At 41.5% G+C, this 25025-nt stretch overlaps 1 protein-coding gene across 1 annotated transcript in view; it reads right to left on the bottom strand.

Annotated features, from left to right (window-relative positions):
- The window catches only part of LOC139566288 (alpha-1,6-mannosylglycoprotein 6-beta-N-acetylglucosaminyltransferase A-like), a 124271-nt gene that overhangs the window by 67082 nt on the left and 32164 nt on the right, over positions 1 to 25025 (bottom strand). Inside the window, exon 3 of the mRNA XM_071387367.1 lies at positions 24440 to 24604. Within this exon, the coding sequence (XP_071243468.1) occupies positions 24440 to 24604 (165 nt within the window). The remainder of the gene's footprint in view (positions 1 to 24439; positions 24605 to 25025) is intronic.

Raw genomic sequence — 25025 nt, 5'->3', positions numbered from 1 at the left:
TGCAGGCTATGCGTTGTTGCATGTTTCTATTTATTGTGTGCATTTCTGTATTCTGCCGTGCTAATTTGGAAAAGAGACCACGGTATCAATATGACTCCCTGTTAAAACAAAGGTGAAATAAATGCGGAAATGGACAACAGTCATGTGGTCATGAGACGGCTAGCCTGAGACAAAAGGCCTATGGTTTAGCCACGGTTTCCCGGGGAAACAGGAGCAGGAGAACAATAGGGGGAGGCAGACAGATTATTATTAAAGTATTTTCTATCCCCTTCCTCCCTCCCTCCCTCCTCCTCTTGACAAGACGAGACCAGCTGATATGAGCCGAGACTGGCTGAGATCTCACCAGCCAGTGTGTCAGTCACAAAACATGGCTTCTTAAGTCGCTGCTGCTTTAATCAAGCCGAAAGAGCTGCCTATCGCCAAGTGGCAGGCTAAATATAGCCGCATTATAATCAAATGTCAGAGAAGTGGTATTTAAACCTAACAAGAGATCTCTCCACATCCTGTGCCATCTTCACAGAGCATCTTTAAGCCTGATGAGCATCTTTAGTCTGATGAACCCGCACAATGATGTTTAGGATTTAGATTGACATGCTGCGATGTGGTCACGGCAACTGAAACGCTTGCATAATAGTACTCTGTGGAACATGCACACGGTATTACGGGGCTGTGTCTGAAAGTACCAGCAGCGCTACCCGTCTCTGAGTAAATAAAACACACAACCCCCCGCACACACATGCACACAGATGGACAAAGACACATGGGGGTAGGTAGTCTGTGAGGAAATGTCCTTTGAACCCATTCTCCTAGTCGGTTGGTATAAACCCCCAGTTTGAGGTCAACCACAACATACACGTGACTCATAGCAGGAGCGTTGTGCTAGAAACGTAACTCTGCAAAGGAATAGTCTATCGAAATAGCAGATAGAGCCAAATCCCTCTCCTGCACGAAGAGGAAATGAAGGCTGACGTCAAGCAAAGCCAATCTTCTGATAATGCGTTCCCGATAAGCCCTCCGCGAGCCTAATCACACCTCTACGTGACAGGTACAGAGAGAACTAAGGCCATGATGGTAGAAAGATGACACGATCAGCAGCATTGCGTAAGACCACTTCCACAGAATGCAGGAAACATGAGGGTGCTACTCAACGACACAGTACTAGTGGAGACCATTGAGGAGGAGTTCTATGGTTTACAAAATGTCATCCGATCAGACTAGAGTTGCAAAAATTCACTCCATTATATCCTTGCTCGAAATCCAGATGGAGCTGTTAATAGATCATATAAGATCCAGACAATCACAAAATAAGATTCTGGAATTTTACAAGCCTAAATCAGAAAAGGCAGCAGCTACTAGCAGTAGTAGTACTGCATATCCAAGGTGGGAAGAGGAAGGAAGCATTTTCTCTCCATTGTCATTCTGCTTCTCTGAGTTGATCACTAAGCTAAACCCAGGTTTAGCATGGGTTAACTTAAAATGGACTTTGGACTAAATACATCAGCCTTAAGTTACACCCGCTCCTCTTCTTCAGCCCCCCTTCAAACTCATTCCTCTCTTCACAGTCCTGCGCTCATCATCATCCACCCTCTGACATTTTAGCTTTCTGGAAACGTTAAGTAAGGAAGAAGCATCGTGGAATCCACTCAACAATGAAAGGTACCATTACAGAGTGGGAGAGATACATGGGGTGCCTCCAAAATGGCACCCTATTCCCTATATCGTGCTCTACTTATGACCTGAGGGCCCTGGTCAAAAGTAGTGCACTATATAGGAAATATGGTGCAATTTCAGACTCAACCATGGTCCAGCTCCATAAATGGCAAGATATAAAAAATATATTTCCCCCACTTTTCATCTCCCTGTTCCATCAAGACCACAGCTCCAACTCTGGGTGTACTTTACCGTGCGAGTGAAGACATCTTTGAACACCTCATCAATTAAGCAAGAGGCAGCTAATGGAGAGTGCCCTCTCAGCCACAGAACAGCTGTAGGCTCTCAGTGTGGTGACAGGAGGAGAGGGGCTCTGTGTGTGTGTGTGTGTGTGTGTGTGTGTGTGTGTGTGTGTGTGTGTGTGTGTGTGTGTGTGTGTGTGTGTGTACTTGTTTTCCTACATTATCAGGACCCCAATGTCCTAACAATTCACCCGAATGTCCTGACAAGGTCGGAAAACAAGAACTTTTTTTAAAAGCCAGGACTTTTTTTGTTGTCGAAGTTGGTCAAATGCTATTTCAAGCTTAAGGTTTAGGTTTTTGGGGTTACGTTTAGGGTTTTGAGGTAAGGGTTGGGGGGGGATCTGGAATTCCACAAAAATAAAGCTGTGTGGACTAGAGGTCGACCGATTATTGGAGGACCAAAAAAAGCCGATACCGATTAAGATCGGATGATTTTTATATATTTGTAATAATGACAATTACAACAATACTGAATGAACACTTATTTTAACTTAATATAATACATCAATAAAATCAATTTAGTCTCAAATAAATAATGAAACATGTTCAACTTGGTTTAAATAATGCAAAAACAAAGTGTTGGAGAAGAAAGTAAAAATGCAATATGTGTCATGTAAAAAAGCTAACGTTTAAGTTCCTTGCTCAGAACATGAGAACATATGAAAGCTGGTGGTTCCTTTTAACATGAGTCTTCAATATTCCCAGGTAAGAAGTTTTAGGTTGTAGTTATTATAGGACTATTTCTCTCTATACCATTTGTATTTCATATACCTTGGATGTTCTAATAGGTACTTTAGTATTGCCAGGCTAATCTCGGGAGTTGATAGGCTTGAAGTCAGAAACAACGCAATGCTTGAAGCACAGCGAAGTGCAGGAAAGTGCTGTTTGAATGAATGCTTACGAGCCTGCTGCTGCCTACCACTGCTCAGTCAGACTGCTCTATCAAATCATAGACTTAATTATAATATAATAACACACATAAATACGAGCCTTAGGTCATTCATATGGTCAAATCCGGAAACTATAATTTCGAAAACAAAACGTTTATTCTTTCAGTGAAATATGGAACCGCTCCCTATTTTATCTAACGGGTGGCATCCCTAAGTCTAAATATTGCTGTTACATTGCACAACCTTCAATGTTATGTCATAATTATGTACAATTCTGGCAGTTCGCAACGAGCCAGGCGGCCCAAACTGCTGCATATACCCTGACTCTACTAGCACAGAACGCAAGAGAAGTGACACAATATATATACTTGTGTATTGATTTTAAAGAAAGGCATTGATGTTTATGGTTAGGTACACATTGGTTGAACGACAGTGCTTTTTTCGCGAATGCGCTTGTTAAATCACCCGTTTGGCGAAGTAGGCTGTGATTCAATGATAAATTAACAGGCACCACATTGATTATATGCAACGCAGGACAAGCTAGATAAACTAGTAATATCATCAACCATGTGTAGTTAACTAGTGATTATGTTAAGATTGATTGTTTTTTATAAGATAAGTTGAATGCTAGCTTGCACCTTACCTTGGCTCCTTGCTGCACTCGCATAACAGGTAGTCAGCCTGCCACGCAGTCTCCTCGTGGAGTGCAATGTAATCGGCCATAATCGGTGTCCAAAAATGCCGATTACCGATTTTATGTAAACTTGAAATCGGCCCTAATTAATCGGCCATTCCGATGAATCGGTCGACCTCCAGTGTGGACTTTGAGGGGATGTTGTGGAAGCGGAGAAGCTGGATGATGACCATAAGCAGGGGTGATTTTCCATGGAGGAAAAACACACACACCCACACCTGGAGCAAGGCTGCCAGCATAGCTGCTGTTGATTGACTCTAGTCTGGAGAAGTCATCCAGAACAGTCTTTATTCTCTACAGGACCTCACAACAGTGTAAGAACAGAACAACATGTCCGTCCTAGTGTTTGTGTGCGAGTGCACGCGTGCCCGTTCTCGGCTACAGGCTCTCACCAGGGCCCGGTTTCCCAAAAACATCTTAAGGCTAAATTCATTGACCTCAATGGCTCTAACGACGAACTTAGCCTTGAGCTCAATGGTTTTAATGACGAACTTAGCATTGAGCTTAATAGTTCTAATGATTAACTTAGCCTTAAGATAATTTTGGGAAACCAGTCCCAGAACTTCAGTCTCGCGGCAGGGTAAATAACAAAAGTTCCCAGAGTCCCTGTGGCAGTCAAAAGCCTTGATTTATCATCTCATCATCTCCCAAGCATGACTAACGTTCCCCGGTTTCAAATTAATTAAGAAGAGCTGTGTAATATTTACTAATGAGTCAAAGCCGCAATGGTGGGAAGAATCCATTGTGAGGGTAACATTTCTGAGAATTGAGGTAGTCAGGGACAGGGCTTTGAATAGCATTTGAATAACATTGACTCTGTACCGGCCCCCCGGTATATAGCCTCGTTATTGTAATTTTATTGTGTTACTTGATATATACTTTTTATCTTTTACTTTGTTTATTTAGTAAATATTTTCTTAACTCTATTTCTTGAACTGCATTAAGAGCTTGTAAATAAACATTTCACAGTAAGGTCTACTACACCTGTTGTATTCGGCAGATGTGACAAATAAAATTTGATCTTACATTTCCATTCCTCATTCAAAGGGCTTCAATGTGCTGTCTGGGTTGAAGTTGCCCTTAGACTCTGTATTTCCTCCACTAATGGTTAACAGGGCCTAAAATTAACACCAGCGTGTAAATTTTGGCATTGTCGGGTGAAATTTCTAGTTCACCAGCCACGTTGACGGATGGTCAGGGCGAGCATTTCACTCACATTTGTGAATACAAATAGTCAAGAATTATCAAATTTATAGTCAAATAAATGCTGCAGTAGCTGCTTTCAAAGTATTTCTGCCTTTTCGTTTCATAGCTGGTAAATTAACCGCACAAAGTCAAAGAACTACGAATCCTATATAGCTTATTCTACTTCTACTACCGCCTGGCTGGGGTGTTGAGTGAAATATACATTTTTAGAAGCGCATGACATTCTAGACAATTCAGTGCTTCCAACTTTGTGGAAGGCCCTTTCCTGTTTCAGCATGACAACAGCCCCAGCGCACAAAGCGAGGTACACACAGAAATGGTTTGTTGAGATCAGTGTGAAATAACTTGACTTGCCTGCAAAGAGCCAAGACCTCAACCCCATTGAACACCTTTGGGATTAATTGGAACACTGACTGCGAGCCAGGCCTAATCTCCCAAAATCAATGCCCGACCTCACTAATGCTTGTGGCTAAATGGAAGCAAGTCTCTGCAGCAATGTTTCAACATCTAGCGGAATGTCTTCCCAGAAGAGTGGAGGCTGTTATAGCAGAAAAGGGGTGACCAACTCCATATTAATGCTCATGACTTTGGAATGAGATGTTCGATGAGCATACTTTTGGTCATGTAGTGTATTTTGGAATAAATAAATAAATATTCAATATACTAGATGAGTTACTTCTTACTAGTTATACATTTATAAAAAATAAATATGACAAAGCATGCTCATCCGTTTTTGTATGTTTTGTTGGTGTACTTTTAAAGTCACAAAAATATTTTTGGCTGGTAAAGAAATCTGTGTGGATGGTACAGTTGAAGTCGGAAGTTTATATACACCTTAGCCAAATACATTTAAACTCAGTTTTTCACAATTACTGACATTTAATCCGAGTAAATATTCCCCGTCTTAGGTCAGTTAGGATCACTACTTTATTTTAGGAACGTGAAATGTCAGAATAATAGTAGAGAGAATGATTTATTTCAGCTTTTATTTCTTTCATCACATTCCCAGTGGGTCAGAAGTTTACATACACAATAAGTTGGTTGAATTTTGTCCCATTACTCCTGACAGAGCTGGTGTAACTGAGTCAGGTTTGTAGGCCTCCTTGCTCACACACGCCTTTTCAGTTCTGCCCACAAATTTTCTATAGGATTGAGGTCAGGGCTTTGTGATGGCCACTCCAATACCTTGACTTTGTTGTCCTTAAGCCATTTTGCCACAACTCTGGAAGTATGCTTAGGGTCATCGTCCATTTGGAAGACCCATTTGCGACCAAGCTTTCCCTTCCTGGCTGATGTCTTGAGATTTGGCTTCAATATATCCACGTAATTTTCCTCTCTCATGATGCCATCTATTTTGTGAAGTGCACCAGTCCCTCCTGCAGCAAAGCATCCCCACAACATGATGAAACCACCCCCGTGCATCCCGGTTAGGATGTTGTTCTTCAGCTTGCACGCATCCCCCTTTTTCCTCATAAAATAACGATGGTCATTATGGCCAAACAGTTCTATTTTTGTTTCATCAGACCAGAGGACATTTCTCCAAAAAGTACGATCTTTGTCCCTATGTGCAGTTGCAAACCATAGTCTGCCTTTTTTATGGCGGTTTTGGTGCAGTGGCTTCTTTCTTGCTGAGCAGCCTTTCAGGTTATGTCGATATAGGACTCATTTTACTGTGGATATAGATACTTTTGTACCTGTTTCCTCCAGCATCTTCACAAGGTCCTTTGCTGTTGTTCTGGGATTGATTTGCACTTTTCGCACCAAAGTACGTTCATCTCGAGGAGACAGAACGCGACTCCTTCCTGAGTGGTATGACGGCTGCGTGATCCCATGGTGTTTATTCTTGCGTACTATTGTTTGTACAGATGAACGTGGTACCTTCAGGCGTTTGGAAATTGCTCCCAAGGATTCATTTTTTTTGTCCCGGAGGTCTTGGCTGATTTCTTTTGATTTTCCCATGATGTCAAGTAGAGGCACTGAGTTTGATGGTAGTCCTTGAAATACACGCACAGGTACACCTACAATTGACTCAAATGATGTCAATTAGCCTATCAGAAGCTTCTAAAGCCATGACATCATTTTCTGGAATTTTCCAAGCTGTTTAAAGGCACAGTCAACTTAGTGTATGTAAACTTCTGACCCACTGGAATTGTAATACAGTGAATTATAAGTGAAATAATCTGTCTGTAAACAATTGTTGGAAAAATGACTTGTGTCATGCACAAAGTAGATGTCCTAACCGACTTGCCAAAACTATAGCTTGTTAACAAGAAATTTGTGGAGTGAATTATAGGTTGGAGTTTTAATGACTCCAACCTAAGTGTATGTAAACGTCCGACTTCAACTGTAGATTATTAAATCTACTTGCCACAGTGGCACCTGGACCAAAAAGTACATTTTATGCCCTGATGGTTAATGTTAGGATTGGGGGAGGAGAAGCTGATGCTAGATCTGTACCTAGAGGAAACTTCACCCCAGAGTGCAATGTGCAAGATCAGGTGTGCCCATTTGCACTCCTATTCATTTAAATCTAGGCCTGTTTCCAGAGTTTGTTCTGTAATATCAGCATTATAAACTATTTTTCTCCTTGCATCACCATAAAGGACCTGATTTGCATTTGAGGACAGAGGCAAAAGAGAGGTTTTACATTTACAGCTCTAGTGTTTTGCTGGCTGTGACTTTGTGCCTTCACAGAAAGGCAGTCCATAAACTGGTTTAGAAAGACCATAAAATATCAGAACTATGATGGAGAACACATGACTTCTTGTACTTCTTTGGGGTAAAGCTTCTCCTAGGTACAGATCAAGGATCAGCTTTCCTCCCCCAACCCTAACCTTAACCTTTTCGTAGAAAAATGTTAAACTGACAAAAGATCAAGATGCAATTTCACCCTACACCCAGCAACACTAGCTAGCACCAGTATAACTAGCCTGTAGTCAAATGTCTCATACTGCAGCTACAATATTTGCATAGAATTATCCATGCAGGAAAACATTGGTCCTTCCCAAGGCTGCATGATGCCATGTTACAGTGTATACAGCCAGCATGAAACAATCATGCCTTGTTACTGACTGTAGAGGGATCAGGCTTGCTTAAGTGTATCCTCTATTATGATTCCTGTTAAAACTTCTTGACGCACGGATCCCTTTAGCGGGATCATTTTCGTAAACAACCGCTGATTTGCAGAGCGCCAAATTTAAAAGAAATTGCAAAAAATATTTATATTCATGAAATCACAAGTGCAATATAGCAAAACACAGCTTAGCTTGTTGTTAATCCAACTGTCGTGTCAGATTTTGAAAATATGCTTTACAGCGAAAGCAATCCAAGCGTTTGTGTGAGTTTATCGATCACTAGACAAAACATTAAGAACACCTAGCAGCAATGTATATTGGTCACGAAAGCCAGAAAAGCAATAAAATTTATATCTTACCTTTGATGATCTTTGGATGTTTGCACTCACGAGACTCCCAGTTACACAATAAATGTTCCTTTTGTTCGATAAAGATTATTTTTATATCGAAAAACCTCCATTTGTTTGGCGCATTATGTTCAGTATTCCACAGTCTTAGGCAGGTCATCAAGGCTTGACAAAAATTCCAAAAAGTATCCGTAAAGTTCGTAGAAACATGTCAAACGTTTTTAATAATCAATCCTCAGGTTGTTTTTAACATCAATAATTGATCATATTTCAACCGGACTGTAAACTATTCAATACTGGAGAGAAAGAAAATGTCGAGCAACCAGTGTCGAGCGCATTAACTAATGTAAGGACATCCATCTATCCACTGACGCGTTTTGATAAATCTTGCTCATTTTTCAGAATAAAAGCTTGAAACTATGTCTAAAGACTGTTCACACCCTGAGGAAGCCATTGGAAAAGGAATCTGGTTGATATCCCTTTAAATGGACAAAAGGCAGGCAATGGAACAGTGATTTTTCAAAATAAGAGTCACTTCCGGGTTGGAAATCAGTTCTGTTATACTCACAGACAATATTTTGACAGTTTTGGAAACTTTAGAGTGTTTTCTATCCTATTCTGTCAATTATATGCATATTCTAGTATCTGGACCTGAGAAATAGGCAGCTTACATTGGGAACGTTATTTTTCCAAACATAAAAATTCTGCCCCCTAACATCAGCACATTCTCAACTACCTGATTCAATCAATACAATTGAGATTAGACTAGTCAGGTCCAGATCTGTTTGTGTGGTCTTGCCAATTCCTGTCACGAGCAATTGAGAGCACAAGATCTGGGATCAACCAAACGAGGGTTGTTGGAGTGCATTGATGAATTAAGAAAAATATTCAAATCTACCACAGCGAACCAGAGTAGAAACAGATGCGCCCGTCTCAACAACAACACATGCTGTACGAATGTAGGGCCCCAAATGAGGCTAATGTTGATCCTCTCTGAACGTATACAGAGTCACTGTTAGTTATAACAAAAGCCAAATATCAGTTTTACCGGGGAGTTAATACAGTGCAGCGCTCTGTTTACCGTCCCCCAGGATACGGCTGCCTCGTTCAGTACGGCTCAAACAGTCGAACACAAGCCAGCGAAGGAGAGAGAAAGAGAGAGAGAGAGCGAAAGAGAGAGAAGTGAAGCTGAGTGGCACACATGGCCTGGGCTGAGGCCTGGCTGCTGGCTCCAGATGTTCTCCTCATCCCATCCATAGACATAGATACATATTTCCATCCCATCCAGGCCTTGATACAGTATCCTCCTTTGTGAGCACCGCAAGTGGCCACATTTCTCAACCTCACCCTGTTTACAATTAGATCCTCATCCGTACTCCATATGAAAAGTGTCTATGGGGAGACCTCCAATAATTGCTCAAAAAAAAAGTGAGTTCGAAAAGGGGGGGAAAAAACATTGCACGTTGTACTGCAAATGGTTTGCCAAATCTGCACTGATGCAAAGCAGAGGCCTTGCTGGGCCTGCAACCCCAATGTCACCCTATTCCCTATATAGTGCACTACTTTTGACCTGGGCCCACAGTAGTGCGCTATATAGAGAAAAGGGTGCCATTTGGGACGCAGCCCATGAGTTGTTTCCAACTGGATCTGTTAGCAGCCTGTTCCAGGGAAAGCCTGGAAACGTTCAGCAGGACACTCAAAAACATCCTCTAATGTTTTCCATCTGGCTGTCATGCAGGTGCACGCGGAACACAGAGCAGGTGTTATCTCAGTTCCAGAGGAGATAAGGAAATTCAAAAGCTCATGGAAGCGATTCAGAATACAAACGTCCTTTCTGGCTCCTAAGATAGCAAGATTGCTTTGTAGTGGGGCAATATATTCAAAAAGCAAGGCTATCTAGCCTACTCCTTGTTCAAAAGCCTTTTCTCTGGCCTACCTCTGTGTGGTGTCGCTTACCAAGTACAAATGCCTTTAGATTTCACTGTGCAAACGCCAAACCGTATTGACTAAAACCCAACTCTGCAGTGAAAGCTTGGAAATGTCAGTGCTGATCTCTACGAGTGGCCCTGAGCAGGGTGGCAGACGAGGTGTGACGGCACCGAGGCATCCGTCCTTATTCACAAGCTGGTGAGAGGGCGGTGGTGCATGTAACAGAAGTGGGTTGATGAGTAACTTTGTTTGCAATTTGGATGAGACCGGAAGCCTAGGCTTTACCTCAGAGAGATAACAAGTTTGCACGAGACCTGGGTTTGAACCCAATCAGACACAGATACAGACCCACACACAGCACTGGCTTCATTGGCTGGCAGCCCTATCCCAGTACTCACTGTCTACACACACACCTACCAGTCAGTTCCTGAGCCTGACTCTCTCAGCACGGCTTGCCAGCCATGTTCCTGCCACATCCTCCAAATGTCAGCCTGTGTAGCATGTCACACTGTGTATTCATGGAAAAGAGGCCAGGTGTTACAGTGAAGAAGTGCCTCTCACAACGTCAGGTAGTCAATGCGCCAAGCTATGAAGTGTTTTCTGATACACCCACACACTCATATGTGCACGAGTCTCAAACCGGAACTCAAAACATATAATAAACAATCCATATTAGAAGAACGTGTCTGGGCGGTTTTGTGTCAACGTCCGATGAAAATTTACATTTTTGAATGCGATAGGACTCACTCATGTTTGGACCTGTGTAGGCCCATAACACAGAACTCAAACCGGCTGTGCGCGAGCGCCATCGTGCATACATTTAATTTGTCCCCCCACACCAAACACGATCCCGACACACAGGTAAAAATATAAAAACAAACTGAACCAATTACATTAATTTGGGGTAAAGTCGAATAGCATTAAACATTTATGGCAATTTAGCTAGCTAGCTTGCACTTGCTAGCTAATTTGTCCTATTTAGCTAGCTTGCTGTTGCTAGCTAATTTGTCCTGGGATATAAACATTGCGTTATTTTACCGGAAATGCACAAGGTCCTCTAATCCGACAATTAATCCACACATAAAACGGTCAACCAAATAATTTCTAGTCATTTCTGGTTATACCCAATGAGGAGATGGCACGTGGGTATCTGCTTCTATAAACCAATGAGAAGATGGGAGAGGCAGGACTTGCAGTGCGATCTGCGTCACAAATAGAACTGACTTCTATTTTAGCCCGTGGCAACGCAGATGCTCGTTGACGCGCGCGAGCAGTGTGGGTGCAATAATTGAATAATATAGATTTCTACATTTATTTTGTAGTCAGGGTGTAACGCAGTCGACACTGCCAATACAGTACAGTATTACCAACCTGCGAGAAAGTGCATTGGAGATCCTGTAATTGCCAGGCCTCAGAGAGCCGTTCTTTGTCAAGCAAATCTTATTACTGCCATTGAACCGGGAGGTCTTTAGTGGTCAACATACTTGTGCTACCTGCCCCTGACCACTGAGCCAAGACATACTTAGCACTGGCAGGTCTGGGGTTTCCATTGTACACAATAAACCTAGTCAACATCTATAGGAGTGTGCCTACTGCCTTTATATGCACAGAAAGCTGGAGTGTAGTCATGGAGGTGAACACCTGGACTGATTTGTTTAAGAGAGAGACATCAGATTGGATAGTGTCCGTCAGTGGGTGATGTATGAGTGTTTCTGGAGTGGACCGAATCTCTCAGCACCTGATTAGTATTGACTAAGAACACAGAGCGGAGCACTCGCTGAGAGGAAAACACACAGCCTCTGCACTCACCACAAGCAGACCTCAGATCTCAGCACATTAGGTTTAATTCAAAGGAGGGCTAGATGGTTGGCCCAACATTTCGGCCCCAAAACCTCAGATTCGCCAACGTCTATGAAATGGCATTGACATGACAAAATGACTCATCCATGTTATGTCAAAGGCTACGTTATGTTGAATGACAACATTCCCAGTGTCTTTGATAGTCAGCTGTTCAGGGAACGTAGTATTCCTTTTTATTTATTTTTATTGAATATCAAAAACATATAATATACTTGCAGTGAAGCCGCTCAACAACTACACCACACCAGTCATCCAACAGACTCCCATTCAGAGCGACACACACAAGCATCCAGGATCAATGCCCTGCTCAAGGGCATGTTGACAGATCTCCCACCAGGCCAAAAAAACATGAACCCAAACCCTCCAAGATCCCCCCACAGTTCCCCAAAGCTGTCCCTCAACCTTCCGAGACCCAACCCACAGTCCCCTCCAGGAAGACAGTTTTTTTTTTTTTATAAAAAAAAAATACACACCTCAGAAAAGCAGAACTTAATATTTCTGTACCAAATATTAAGTTCTGCTTTTCTGATGTATCAAATACTTATGTCATGCAATAAAATGCAAATTAATTACTTAAAAATCATACAATGTGATTTTCTGGATTTTTGTTTTAGATTCCGTCTCTCACAGTTGAAGTGTACCTATGATAAAAATTACAGACCCCTACATGCTTTGTAAGTAGGAAAACCTGCAAAATCGGCAGTGTATCAAATACTTGTTCTCCCCACTGTATCTCTGCTGGCCAACCAGCAGAGATAGGTGCTGGATGTGATGTTTAACATACAATTTCAATCTATCTAATTGAATAGAATCCACAGATTATGAGTTGAAGACAAATACATTTACTAAGAGTATTAGTATATTAGTAATTGTCTGACCCGGCCTCTCCAGATCTCCTAACAGTACTATATCTAGGGTCAATTTTAGATCAATGCTATGCATTTTCAGCCCTTCCTGAACCGGAGACCAGAAAGAGGCTACCTGAGGGCAATACCAAAATAAATGGTCTATTGATTCTGTATCCTCACCACAAAATCTGCAGAGCTTCGATGATTTTATGCCCCAAATATTCAACATTTTGTTGGTGGCAAGAATTCTACATAATAATTTGGGCTGAAAAGCACGAAGTCTTGAATCTTGCATCGTTTTATATATCAACTCATTCCACCCTGTACCATACATCAAAATTCTCTTCCCAACTATTTTGCAATCTGTATGGCACAGTTGTCAACATCCTGGTTCTCAAATTAAACTGGTATACTTTCCTATTTATGCTATTTTTATTCCTCCGCAAGTTTTGTTCCTTTATATTGGACAGACCAGTTCCCTACCTCCTCCTGCTGCCACCTGCCTCCTCCATTTTTGGGCTAATGCTGTAATCAATTGGTTGTACTCTTGGATTGAGCAGACCTTCCCGCACAATTCTGATAACTCCATGAAGGACATAAATGATATTGTAAGTTGGAATGGTAGAGTTAAGTACAAAATACCCGTTTCAAACATCTTTCCCAAAAATACAGGTATTTTATCATCCAGCACATTTGAGTTCAGCCATAATATTTGTTCAGGGTGATGAAATTGAAATTGTAGCCAGCTTTGCAATGCTTGTTTGAAAAAGAGAGATACTTTGAAAAAGTATAATTTTCAATTAATCGAAAATGAGACATGGCAATCTGCACAAAGGCAAAAAGGCAATTTTTAAACAATGGATGAGCTTTTCTTAATAATCTACTTGAGAACCATTTAGGGTTCAAGTAAAAACTTTTGAATAAGTGAAGCTTTTAGAGAGAGGTTTAGTGCTTTTATATTTAATAATCTCAATCCACCCAATTCATATTCATTATATAGATAGACACGTTTTATTTTGTCTGGTTTAGCGTTCCAGATAAAGCAAAATAGTTTTTGCTCATATGATTTGAAAAACAAATCAGGAGTAGGCAGCGCAATAAGTAAGTGAGTAAACTAAGATATGACTAAGGAGATAAATCAGGGAAATATTTCCATAAATAGGATATTTTTTCTATTGAAATTCATTGTTGAGAGCTTATTTACAGTGGGGAGAACAAGTATTTGATACACTGCTGATTTTGCATATTTTCCTACTTACAAAGCATGTAGAGGTCTGTAATTTTTATCATAGGTACACTTCAACTGTGAGAGACGGAATCTAAAACAAAAATCCAGAAAATCACATTGTATGATTTTTAAGTAATTAATTTGCATTTTATTGCATGACATAAGTATTTGATACATCAGAAAAGCAGAACTTAATATTTGGTACCTGTAGTTCTTGACCAGGTTTGCACACCCTGCAGCAGGGATTTTGGCCCACTCCTCCATACAGACCTTCTCCAGATCCTTCAGGTTTCGGGGCTGTCGCTGGGCAATACGGACTTTCAGCTCCCTCCAAAGATTTTCTATTGGGTTCAGGTCTGGAGACTGGCTAGGCCACTCCAGGACCTTGAGATACTTCTTACGGAGCCACTCCTTAGTTGCCCTGGCTATGTGTTTCGGGTCGTTGTCATGCTGGAAGACCCAGCCACGACCCATCATCAATGCTCTTACTGAGGGAAGGAGGTTGTTGGCTAAGATCTCGCAATACATGGCCCCATCCATCCTCCCCTCAATACGGTGCAGTCGTCCTGTCCCCTTTGCAGAAAAGCATCCCCAAAGAATGATGTTTCCACCTCCATGCTTCACGGTTGGGATGGTGTTCTTGGGGTTGTACTCATCCTTCTTCTTCCTCCAAACACGGCGAGTGGAGTTTAGACCAAAAAGCTCTATTTTTGAATCATCAGACCACATGACCTTCTCCCATTCCTCCTCTGGATCATCCAGATGGTCATTGGCAAACTTCAGACGGGCCTGGACATGCGCCTGCTTGAGCAGGGGGACCTTGTGTGCGCTGCAGGATTTTAATCCATGACGGCGTAGTGTGTTACTAATGGTTTTCTTTGAGACTGTGGTCCCAGCTCTCTTCAGGTCATTGACCAGGTCCTGCCGTGTAGTTCTGGGCTGATCCCTCACCTTCCTCATGATCATTGATGCCCCACGAGGTGAGATCTTGCATGGAGCCCCAGACCGAGGGTGATTGACCATCATCTTGAACTTCTTCTATTTTCTTCTATTTTCTAATAATTGCGCCAACAGTTGTTGCCTTCTCACCAAGCTGCTTGCCTATTGTCCTGTAGCCCATCCCAGCCTTGTGCAGGTCTACAATTTTATCCCTGATGTCCTTACACAGCTCTCTGGTCTTGGCCATTGTGGAGAGGTTGGAGTCTGTTTGATTGAGTGTGTGGACAGGTGTCTTTTATACAGGTAACGAGTTCAAACAGGTGCAGTTAATACAGGTAATGAGTGGAGAACAGGAGGGCTTCTTAAAGAAAAACTAACAGGTCTGTGAGAGCCGGAATTCTTACTGGTTGGTAGGTGATCAAATACTTATGTCATGCAATAAAATGCAAATGAATTACTTAAAAATCATACAATGTGATTTTCTGGATTTTTGTTTTAGATTCCGTCTCTCACAGTTGAAGTATACCTATGATAAAAATTACAGACCTCTACATGCTTTGTAAGTAGGAAAACCTGCAAAATCGGCAGTGTATCAAATACTTGTTCTCCCCACTGTATATATTTTGTGATATTAACACCAAGTATGTCCACTTCACCATCAGCCCATTTTATAGGTAAACTGCAGGGTAATGTAACATTTTAATTTTATTAAAAGATCCAATACGTAATATTGTACACTTATCATAATTAGGTTTTAGTCCAGAGAATACAGAAAAGTTATCTAGATCTTCAATGAGACATTGCAGGGATCTACCTTGTGGACGTAATATAGAACTTGAGTCATCAGCGTAAATGGACACCTTTGTTTTTAAGCCTTGGATTTCTAAACCTCTAATGTTGTTATTGGATCTGATTTTAACAGCTAGCTTTTCGATGACCATAACGAATAGATATGGTGACAGCGGACACCCTTGTTTAACTCCCCTTGACAATTCAAAACACTGAGAAGCAGCCGTTAATTACAATTTTACACCTGGGGTTGCTATACATTACTTTTACCCATTTCATAAAGAGAATCACCGAAAAAAAACTGATATTTATACATAAAATCCAGTCTTACTTTATCAAATGCCTTTTCAAAATCCGCTATAAATACCAGGCCTCGCTTCTTTGATGTTTCATGTTGTTCTATTTTTTCTAGTAGTTGTCTTATATTATCTCCAATGTATCGTCCATGTAAAAAACCTGTCTGATCAGGATGAACAATACCTGGTAAAACCCTTTTAATTCTGAGTGCTATGCATTTTGCTAGTATTTTTGCATCACAACATTGAAGTGTAAGGGGCCTCAAGTTTTTTAGATAGACTGGGTCTTTATATTTGCCATCTGGGTCTTGTTTTAATAATAGAGAAATCAGACCTTCCTGCCTACCAGACTACCATTTCTATAGGAGTAGTTAAAACAAATCTAACAATGGAGCTTTTAGTATAGTATATCAAAAAAGGCTTGATATACCTCTACCGGTATGCCATCAAGCCCTGGGGTTTTTCCAGATTGAAAGGATTTAATAGTCTCAAAAAGTTATTCCTCTGTAAATTGGCCTTTACACTGATCTTTCTGTACATTTGTTAATATTTTTGGAAAGAATTTCTTACCGTAATCTTCATTCAGTGGGAGAGGATGAGACAGAAATGAGAACAAATATTTAGCTTCCCCTTTTAAAACATAATTCGGAGAATCATTGATGACTCCGTCTTCAGTAACGAGTTTCTACAAATTATTTTTGTTAGCGTTCCTGTATTGGAGATTCAGGAAGAATTTTGTGAATTTTTCTCCATATTCCACCCAGTTGGCTTTAATTTTGTAATAGATTACATTAGATCGTTCTTGAATAAGTTCCTCAAGTTCTTTTTGTTTTTCTTTTAACTTATTTTGTATCTCCGTAGTATCGTTTTTATTGTTATCTACCTGTACTATTAGTTCATGCATTTCCCTTGTTAGTCTTGTCTCTTTAGCCAGAAACTGCTTTTTTTAAATTATTGATGAATATTGAATGACCTATGAAGGTACATTTAAAGGTATCCCAAACAATAAGAGGATTTGCTGAACCTATATTATACTGGAAAAATTCAGTTATACATTATTTTGTCTTAAAATAAGTTGTCCTCCAGTGAACTTTGATTAAATTTCCAATATCCCCATCCACGTAACTAGATGCTATTCTCAGCTATTCTCAAATTGACCATAATTAGTGCTTGTAAAGTTACTGCCATCAGAGGTAAAAATTAGAGCGTTCAAATGTCTGATATTTAGAAGTCAAGAAATAGGTTCTAGCAATATTTGTTTTATTCCCTTGCCTGTGAGCCAATGCCACAGATTTTAGAATATTGAGACAAGATATTATGTGTGTAGTAAATCTGAGTAGGTTGATGTGTATGATATTGGATGTGATTTAGTGAGAGTGTGTACGATGTCTGTATAAGAGTAATACTATCATGTGTGCTGTCCAAATAAATAATAACTCTGCCAATTTGCATGGTTGAGTGTCTGTGTGTGTAACATGTAGTGCGTATAGCCTTAATATTCATGATGATAATTGTAATCCATATCGTATCACTGTCAGTTGCATCATAATTACCTTTAACATCAATGAAAAACACATCCTAGCATTTCTATAGCAATTGACGTTTCACATGATCATGAGAGACCTTGCATTACTCTAGAGACGACTTCACTACAGTACAAATGTATTCCGTACAATATGTTATTATTCCCCAATGCCCCATTCTGATATCTTCCCCTTGCTTGTTGTAAACAAACAAACATATAAACTTGTAGACAAATACATAAAAAACATAGACAAACAAGAAACATATTACATTATAAAACAGTTCAACCATAGAGAGAGAGGTGAGAGAAGAGAAATGAGAGAAAGAGTGAGAGACGAGAGCGAGATCAGGTGTGTGTGTGTGTGTGTGTGTGTGTGTGTGTGTGTGTGTGTGTGTGTGTGTGTGTGTGTGTGTGTGTGTGTGTGTGTGTGTGTGTGTGTGTGTGTGTGTGTGTATGTATGTATGTATGTATGTATGTATAAGTCCGTAAGTGTAAGCGAGCATGTAGTAATTGAGTGTTCATATCCACTTCATAGTGTTCTGATATTTTTATAGTTCCAAACTTTCTTTTTTTCATAACCTGAAGTCCCTGTAGAATTTAGTACAGCCATGGTGTTATGGAGCTGTCTCGGGAATAGCTGTCCATCTATAAGAGAGTTTGTCCATAATGAGAAAGGCACGCATACCCTTCTCCCTCTGTTGCCTCTGTACCGGATACAGTCTCCTACGACGTTCATTTCCCTTGGAAATTGGTCATTGAGACAGAATTTGGTCCCTTTAAGCTCCCTTCCCCTGCTTTTGATCAGCTCCTTTTATTGGTAATGTTCAAATTTTGCAATGATCGGTCAGGGACCCTTGGTCTTGTAGCTCCGAGCTCCAAGTCTGTGTACTTGGATGAATTCTCTGATTGCGCCTTCTGGATTATTGGATGCGTTCACAGGAATCCCAGAAAAAAAATGGATTTTCACGCATGCTACGACTTTGTATGTCTAGTAGTGTCTCCTTCATCACCCTGTTTTCCCTGAGTAGACAATCTATGTTGGAATTGTGGATTTTTATCTTGGCTGTGAGTGCCTTGTTCTCTCCTTGGAACGTGAGAATTTCACTCTGGCTAAACTCCAAACTCCTCAGCCCTGCTACCTCCTCACACAACTTTTCCAGTGTTGCATGGATTCCAACCAGAGCACTTGCCTCTACTTCAACGCTAAGTAAATAGTCTGTCTGTAGTTATTTTGTGAGGTAGTCGGATCTTTCCATGATGGAGTATGTTGTTTCTCCATAGCGTAAAGCTGTTGGTACTCATCGATTTCCCTCAGGATCTCCTTAGTTTCCAGCCCGGCTCATTACTGAAACCAGTTGTTTTTACGAAAAGATAACAATGAGTCTTTCCCACGCCGATGACAGGTGTCTGTAGTACAGCCAGCACGCAGAATCCACGCAAAAACACGTTTGGTATTCGTATTTAATTAATAGCGGTTTCGTTTTAATCAAAACTAACAAACCGAGTATTTTCCAGCATAGTGTTCAGCTGCGCACTCTGATGACGTATGACTTTAGTGCCTTATTCCTTCCTCAGAGAGAGAAGCATTCTCTGTGACAGCAACAGTCTGCAAGATTAAATTGTAAGCAGTATTATACTCCTGCCTGAGCTGCGCCGTGATGCATTAGGGTTACCGTACACAGGGAGGCAGCGGTGTCATTGTCCCGTGTGGCATCACTGAAACCTTAGCCCTCCGTCCATTGTCGGCATCGTCTGTCCTAGGTCGGGGGTGAAGCGATCGATGACAAAGATTAAGAAGACAAAGAGATGTGCCATTCTGAGGCGAAAAAGGGCTGTTCTGTCCGCATTCACAGCCAGCAGCGTCTCAAAAACAACAGCCTACTCGTTACAAATTACACAGAAGGCCCAACTTGCGGCCGTGTCAAAAGCAACATCCACACCTTTCAACGGCAGCCTGCTAGGGGGAGAGACGAGAAGAGAACCAGCCAGATCCCAGGAGCCCAGCACCTGGCTTTTCATCCTCTTACATCCCCCCTTCATCACCCCATCCCCTCCTCCCTCTACCAGCATGATTGCATTTCAGCAGAGCGATAGCTAACGCGCTACGCTAACACTCAGAGGAAAACACTGCTTGGTGAATGGCTGCATCAACATGAAGCAGACAGACAAATGTCCACACCAAGGCTGTTCTGAGTACGGCTGAATCAATCCTCTCCCGCTGATCGAAAATCAAGATTGAGCCATCCTTGTGCTGTTAAGAGCCTCTGTGATCCTCCGTGTCTCTGGCCCAGCTGAGCTGAATGGTGGCAGCCAGATAGTGTAGTGGATGTGCCAGGTATCAGAAGCTCAGACCAGGCGAGTGATGGCCTTTCCCTCAGAACTCAGATCAAGTGGCTCTGGACAGAGAGGAGACCCAGGCAGCTATTTAGGCCCACCCGATAAGGACCTCTCAGATTCACTTCTTAAAGATGACCTTCTAGAGTTCAAGTGACTACAGATGGAAACTAGCCTGCTAGCTAAATCTGTCATATTTACTGAAATGTTGGGGAATGTGAACTGTCCCTGTCAAATAAATGTAATTTAAAACAGTGAAATGCTCTGACGCTCTCACATTTGAGCCCAGCAACACCCCTAATGTAACATGGAGTAAGAAGATGTTCAGAGCTTATAGAAGAAAATATACTGAATACAAATATAAACGCAACATGTAAAGTGTTGGTCCTGTTTCATGAGCTGAAAAAACAATGCCACAGATGTCTCAAGTTTGAAGGGAGAGTGCAATTGGTATGATGACTGCATGTCCACCAGTGTTATTGCCAGAGAACTGAATGTTAATTTCTCTACCATAAGCTGCCTCCAATGTCATTTTCGAGAATTTGTCAGTACATCCAACCAGCCTCACAACCGCAGACCACATGTAACCACGCCATCCCAGGACCTCCACATCAAGCTTCTTCACCTGCGGGATCATCTGAGGCGGAGTGGGCCTAATGAATTCATGTCAATTGACTGATTTCCTCATATGAACTGTAACTCAGTAAAATCTTCGAAATTGTTGCATGTTGCGTTTATATTTCAGTTCAGTATAGATTGGAAGACATAGTAATAATATAGGACAACAGAAGTAGTTATGCTATGCTTCCCCACCAACACGGAAAAAGATGATGGCAGACTGACATCCACACTAAAGACAAGCATTTGTGAAAACTAGGCCTGAATAGCATTGTCATAGCATAGAATCCTGGTAAAGGAACTCAAAAGGTATTCATGCTATGTGGCTTTTCTGCTTTAGCTTACTGGAAATTGTTCTCATAATCAAACAAACAAGAAGGTTGACTGAATGTATTGTGTGGGTTTTATCTACGGGTAATGCTATTTGTCACAGAATAATGTTAGAGTCTGGAGGAGGCTTGCGCAGTAGTCTGCAAACCACCAATGGCCCTGAGCAGTACTGTGCCCCCAAACAAGGAAACACTAGGAAATGTTTCATTTAAATGTCTTACTTTACTTTGTAAGCAACTTCCTACCACATTTGTGCACTATGGGCTATAGGACAGTCAGCTATAGTATGTGAAAACAAAAAGTAGCCAAGGGGAGACTCTAGATAGATATTAAGAGGTCTGATATGCAGAAGTAGGCTAACAGAGACCACAGTTGGTTAAAAGTTGCCATCAAATGAAGGATGCAACATCGCCACTACACTATAAAACATACAAAGATCAAACCGTGTGTAAATAGGTCTGCAAAAGGACAGTGAAGCCATGTTCTCATTAAACACCCACATAAAATAGAGAGAAATAAAACTGACTTGGAATTTAAAAAAACAGACTTAGGCCTACACAATACAATGTGTAACTTAGCCTGCAAACAAAGAGGGACACTACAACATACTCGCATGAACTTCCTTATCTGACCTCACAATTGCTCATTACTGAAAGGAAGCAGAGTGGCCACTGCAGACTCTCCCTGGTCACATGACCTGACATCATTTTGTGTTTCTCCGATGGAACATCTTTCTGATGCGTTAAAGGGTCCTCCTCCACCAACAGTCTGACAAGCCTATGGCTCCATGAGTTAGGTCATTCAATTGCAGAATTGGTCTCAAATCCAAACTGTGCCAGTGCCAGCAAAACAGATAAGCCTAACAAGTGTTGATTTCGTTTTTATTTAGTCTACATGGAGGAAGCATTGTCAAAGACCTCCGAGAGCAGGTAGGAAGGGACTAGGCGTTGCCCTCTGAGTTCCGACTGACTGGTTGTGGTGACTCAGCCACATCCATACACAGCTGTGAGGTGGGTCGGGCACTGGCCAGACGTGACATGTTCGTTTGCTCCCTGCTCATCTGGGCTGTAGCTTTAGTGAAGAGAGGTATTCTGAGAAACTGACCTACCCACTAAAAATGTGCTACCCCCAATAGAGATGTCATGGTAGCGCATTTTGTCAGATGGAAACGTGTTTTAAAATGAACACTTTGTAAAGCTATCTAGTTGCGACAATTGAATTCGGGAGATAAAGATGTTTACTTCATGATTATACCAAAATGTGCATATTTACAGTGATTAACTTCTCTGGGATATGTGGGACGCTAACGTCCCACTTGGCCAAAAGCCAGTAAAAATGCAGAGCGCCAAATTCAAATAAATTACTATAAAAATCTAACTTTCATGAAATCACACATGCAATACACCAAATTAAAGCTACACTTGTTGTGAGCCAACATGTCAGATTTCAAATAGGATTTTCGGCGAAAGCAAACGATGCTATTATCTGAGGATAGCACCATAGTAAACAAAGAGAGAGAAGCATATTTCAACCCTGCAGGGGCGACACAAAACGCAGAAATAAAAAATATAATTCATGCCTTACCTTTGACGAGTTTCTGTTGTTGGCACTCCAACAACATAAACATCACAAATGGTCCTTTTGTTCGATTAATTCCGTCGATATATATCCAAAATGTCAATTTATTTGGCGCGTTTGATCCAGAAAAACACCGGTTCCAACTACAAAATATCTCAAAAGTTACCTGTAAACTTTGCCAAAACATTTCAAACTACTTTTGTAATACAACTTTAGGTATTTTTTCACGTAAATAATCGCTAAAATTGAAGACGGGATGATCTGTGTTCAATACAGGATTAAAACAAACTGTAGCTAGCTTTCTGGTCACGCGCCTCTATCTAACAGTACACTTCAAGTGACCCTCGTTCAAGATGGCCGTACTTCTTCATTACACAAAGGAAGAAACCTCAACCAATTTCTAAAGACTGTTGACATCCAGTGGAAGCGGTAGGAACTGCAAGAAGGTCAATTAGAAATCTGGATTCCCAATGAAAACCCATTGAAAAGAGAGTGACCTCAAAAAAAATAATCTGAATGGTTTGTCCTCGGGGTTTTGCCTGCTAAATAAGTTATGTTATACTCACAGACATGATTCAAACAGTTTTAGAAACTTCAGAGTGTTTTCTATCCAAATCTACTAATAATATGCATATCTTATCTTCTGGGGATGAGTAGCTGGCAGTTGAATTCGGGTATGCTTTTCATCCAAACGTGAAAATGCTGCCCCCTATCCTAGAGAAGTTAAAGCAGCATATTTTGTCTAGGCAGTACATTAGCGGTAGTTAGGTCTGATAGTCAGAACAGAGGCATCTCTCCATGGCTGAGCAGGGCACAAACTGTCTGACAGAGACAGTGTGGCAGCAGGGTAAGGGGGGAGCACTACACCTCTTCCTGGGGCCCTGGGTTCTCCACCTTGATAGCTAGCAGCCTCTCGAAATACATGTGTGATCCCCTCACTGTCCAGATCCTATCTGGGTAATTGCCTTCCCAGCACCACATGGTCCAGGGGAAAGCAGCAAATGGGTTGGCAGGGCTGCCTGCCACACAGGACAGACGTGGAGAGGAGGAGCGGTGTTTCAGGGACAACTCAGACTGTTAGGGCAAACCACACTGCCAAATTATACGTGTGTCTATTAACAGGTTAGAAGTCAAGACAACCAGTATGGTCTCTTTCCTTTGACTAGTCCGAAGCCAGAGCATTCCATTGGTTAACAAAGGGTGGGATTGAGATATCAGTGCACCGTTAATGTGGTATGGGAGATAACCTCCATGTCGTTATCGCTGTTGCACAGGAAGTGGCGGTTGCTGCAGTGCAGAAGGACCACAATGTCCTCCCCGACACAGCTAGCAGGGAACTGTCACTGATACAGCCCAAGATGGCAGCAGTATACTTACTAAAAAATATATTAAATTATCCTAACACAGAAAGGAGGCCCGAGTTAAACATTCTTTATTTTGTTTAAGAAACGTTCTGAAGCCTGAGCGGAATGGGCCTAGCTCTCTCAAGAGTAGAACGCTCACTTTGTAACTCAATCGTCATAATCTAATTCCGACCATATTCTGTCGCCACACAAGGACAGAGGGGTAACTAGGGTGAATAGAGCCATTTCAATGCAGGCTCAGAGCACAACTCTATTCTTACCAGCATAAATGACACTATTCACCTAAGTTCCCATCAGATTCACTGGAGAACTGAGTGTCTGCTAGTTTGTTTTTGTTATTTTCTTTCAATTTGTGTCCAGACCTAGAAAACCAGGTGAGCTCCTAACTAATAAATGACCTTAAAATTGGTCAATCAAGTACAAGGGAGGAGCGAAAACCCGCAGACACTCAGCAACTCCAGGAATTGAGCTAGACACCCCTGCTATAGGTCTATGTCTTGTTACTTTGACATGTTCCAGAACTAGGACTGGGGATTTTCAAGGAGCAATGTCTTGTTTTTGAATGTCTTCAATAAATGAAGATTCAGCTATCTTCGGGAGAAAAAAAATAAGCTAGTGAGGGAGAGAGTGAGCCTCACCTGCCACGTTGACCTTCTCCGCATTGGAGGCGCTGGGGGTGGCCGTGCTGGTGCCGTTGGTCAGGTTAGCCCCCGTGCTGTTGTAGATGTTCTCCACCTTGGACTCCAGCTTGCCCAGCCGTACCATGATGTTGTCCAGGAGCACCGCCAGGGTCTTCTTCAGATCTGTAATAGGGAAACACAATATAGCATGAAGCATAGATACCTCATATCAGTCTTACTGCTAACCAGCTAACTTAACTTGAGGCTAAAATATACAGTACAGTGTTATCTATATTTCCCTTTCATTTTCCTATCATTTTAATTGATCTCATGAATCGTCATTTTCAAATCTCAGATTGACTTTTTGAAGGACAAGGAGGAAATTACCGCATAGTGATATCATACCAGTGAGTCGCTCTCCACAGTCCCGGTCAAAGAAAATGCTTTTCTATTTTTGTCTTCATAACTAGGCTAATCAATATATCGTTATGGCGTGAGTAATCTGAGTATGCCTTGTATACTGAGACGGCCCGTTCTTATTGGCTTTCCTCTGAAAAATGAAAAACAAGGGGAGAGGATCAGCTTATTTCAGCGACCCCATTAA

Source organism: Salvelinus alpinus, chromosome 38 (assembly GCF_045679555.1).
Source record: "Salvelinus alpinus chromosome 38, SLU_Salpinus.1, whole genome shotgun sequence".
Lineage (NCBI taxonomy): Eukaryota > Metazoa > Chordata > Actinopteri > Salmoniformes > Salmonidae > Salvelinus > Salvelinus alpinus.
Note: the sequence above shows the minus strand (reverse complement) of the source record. Positions and strands in the feature narration are given on the sequence as shown.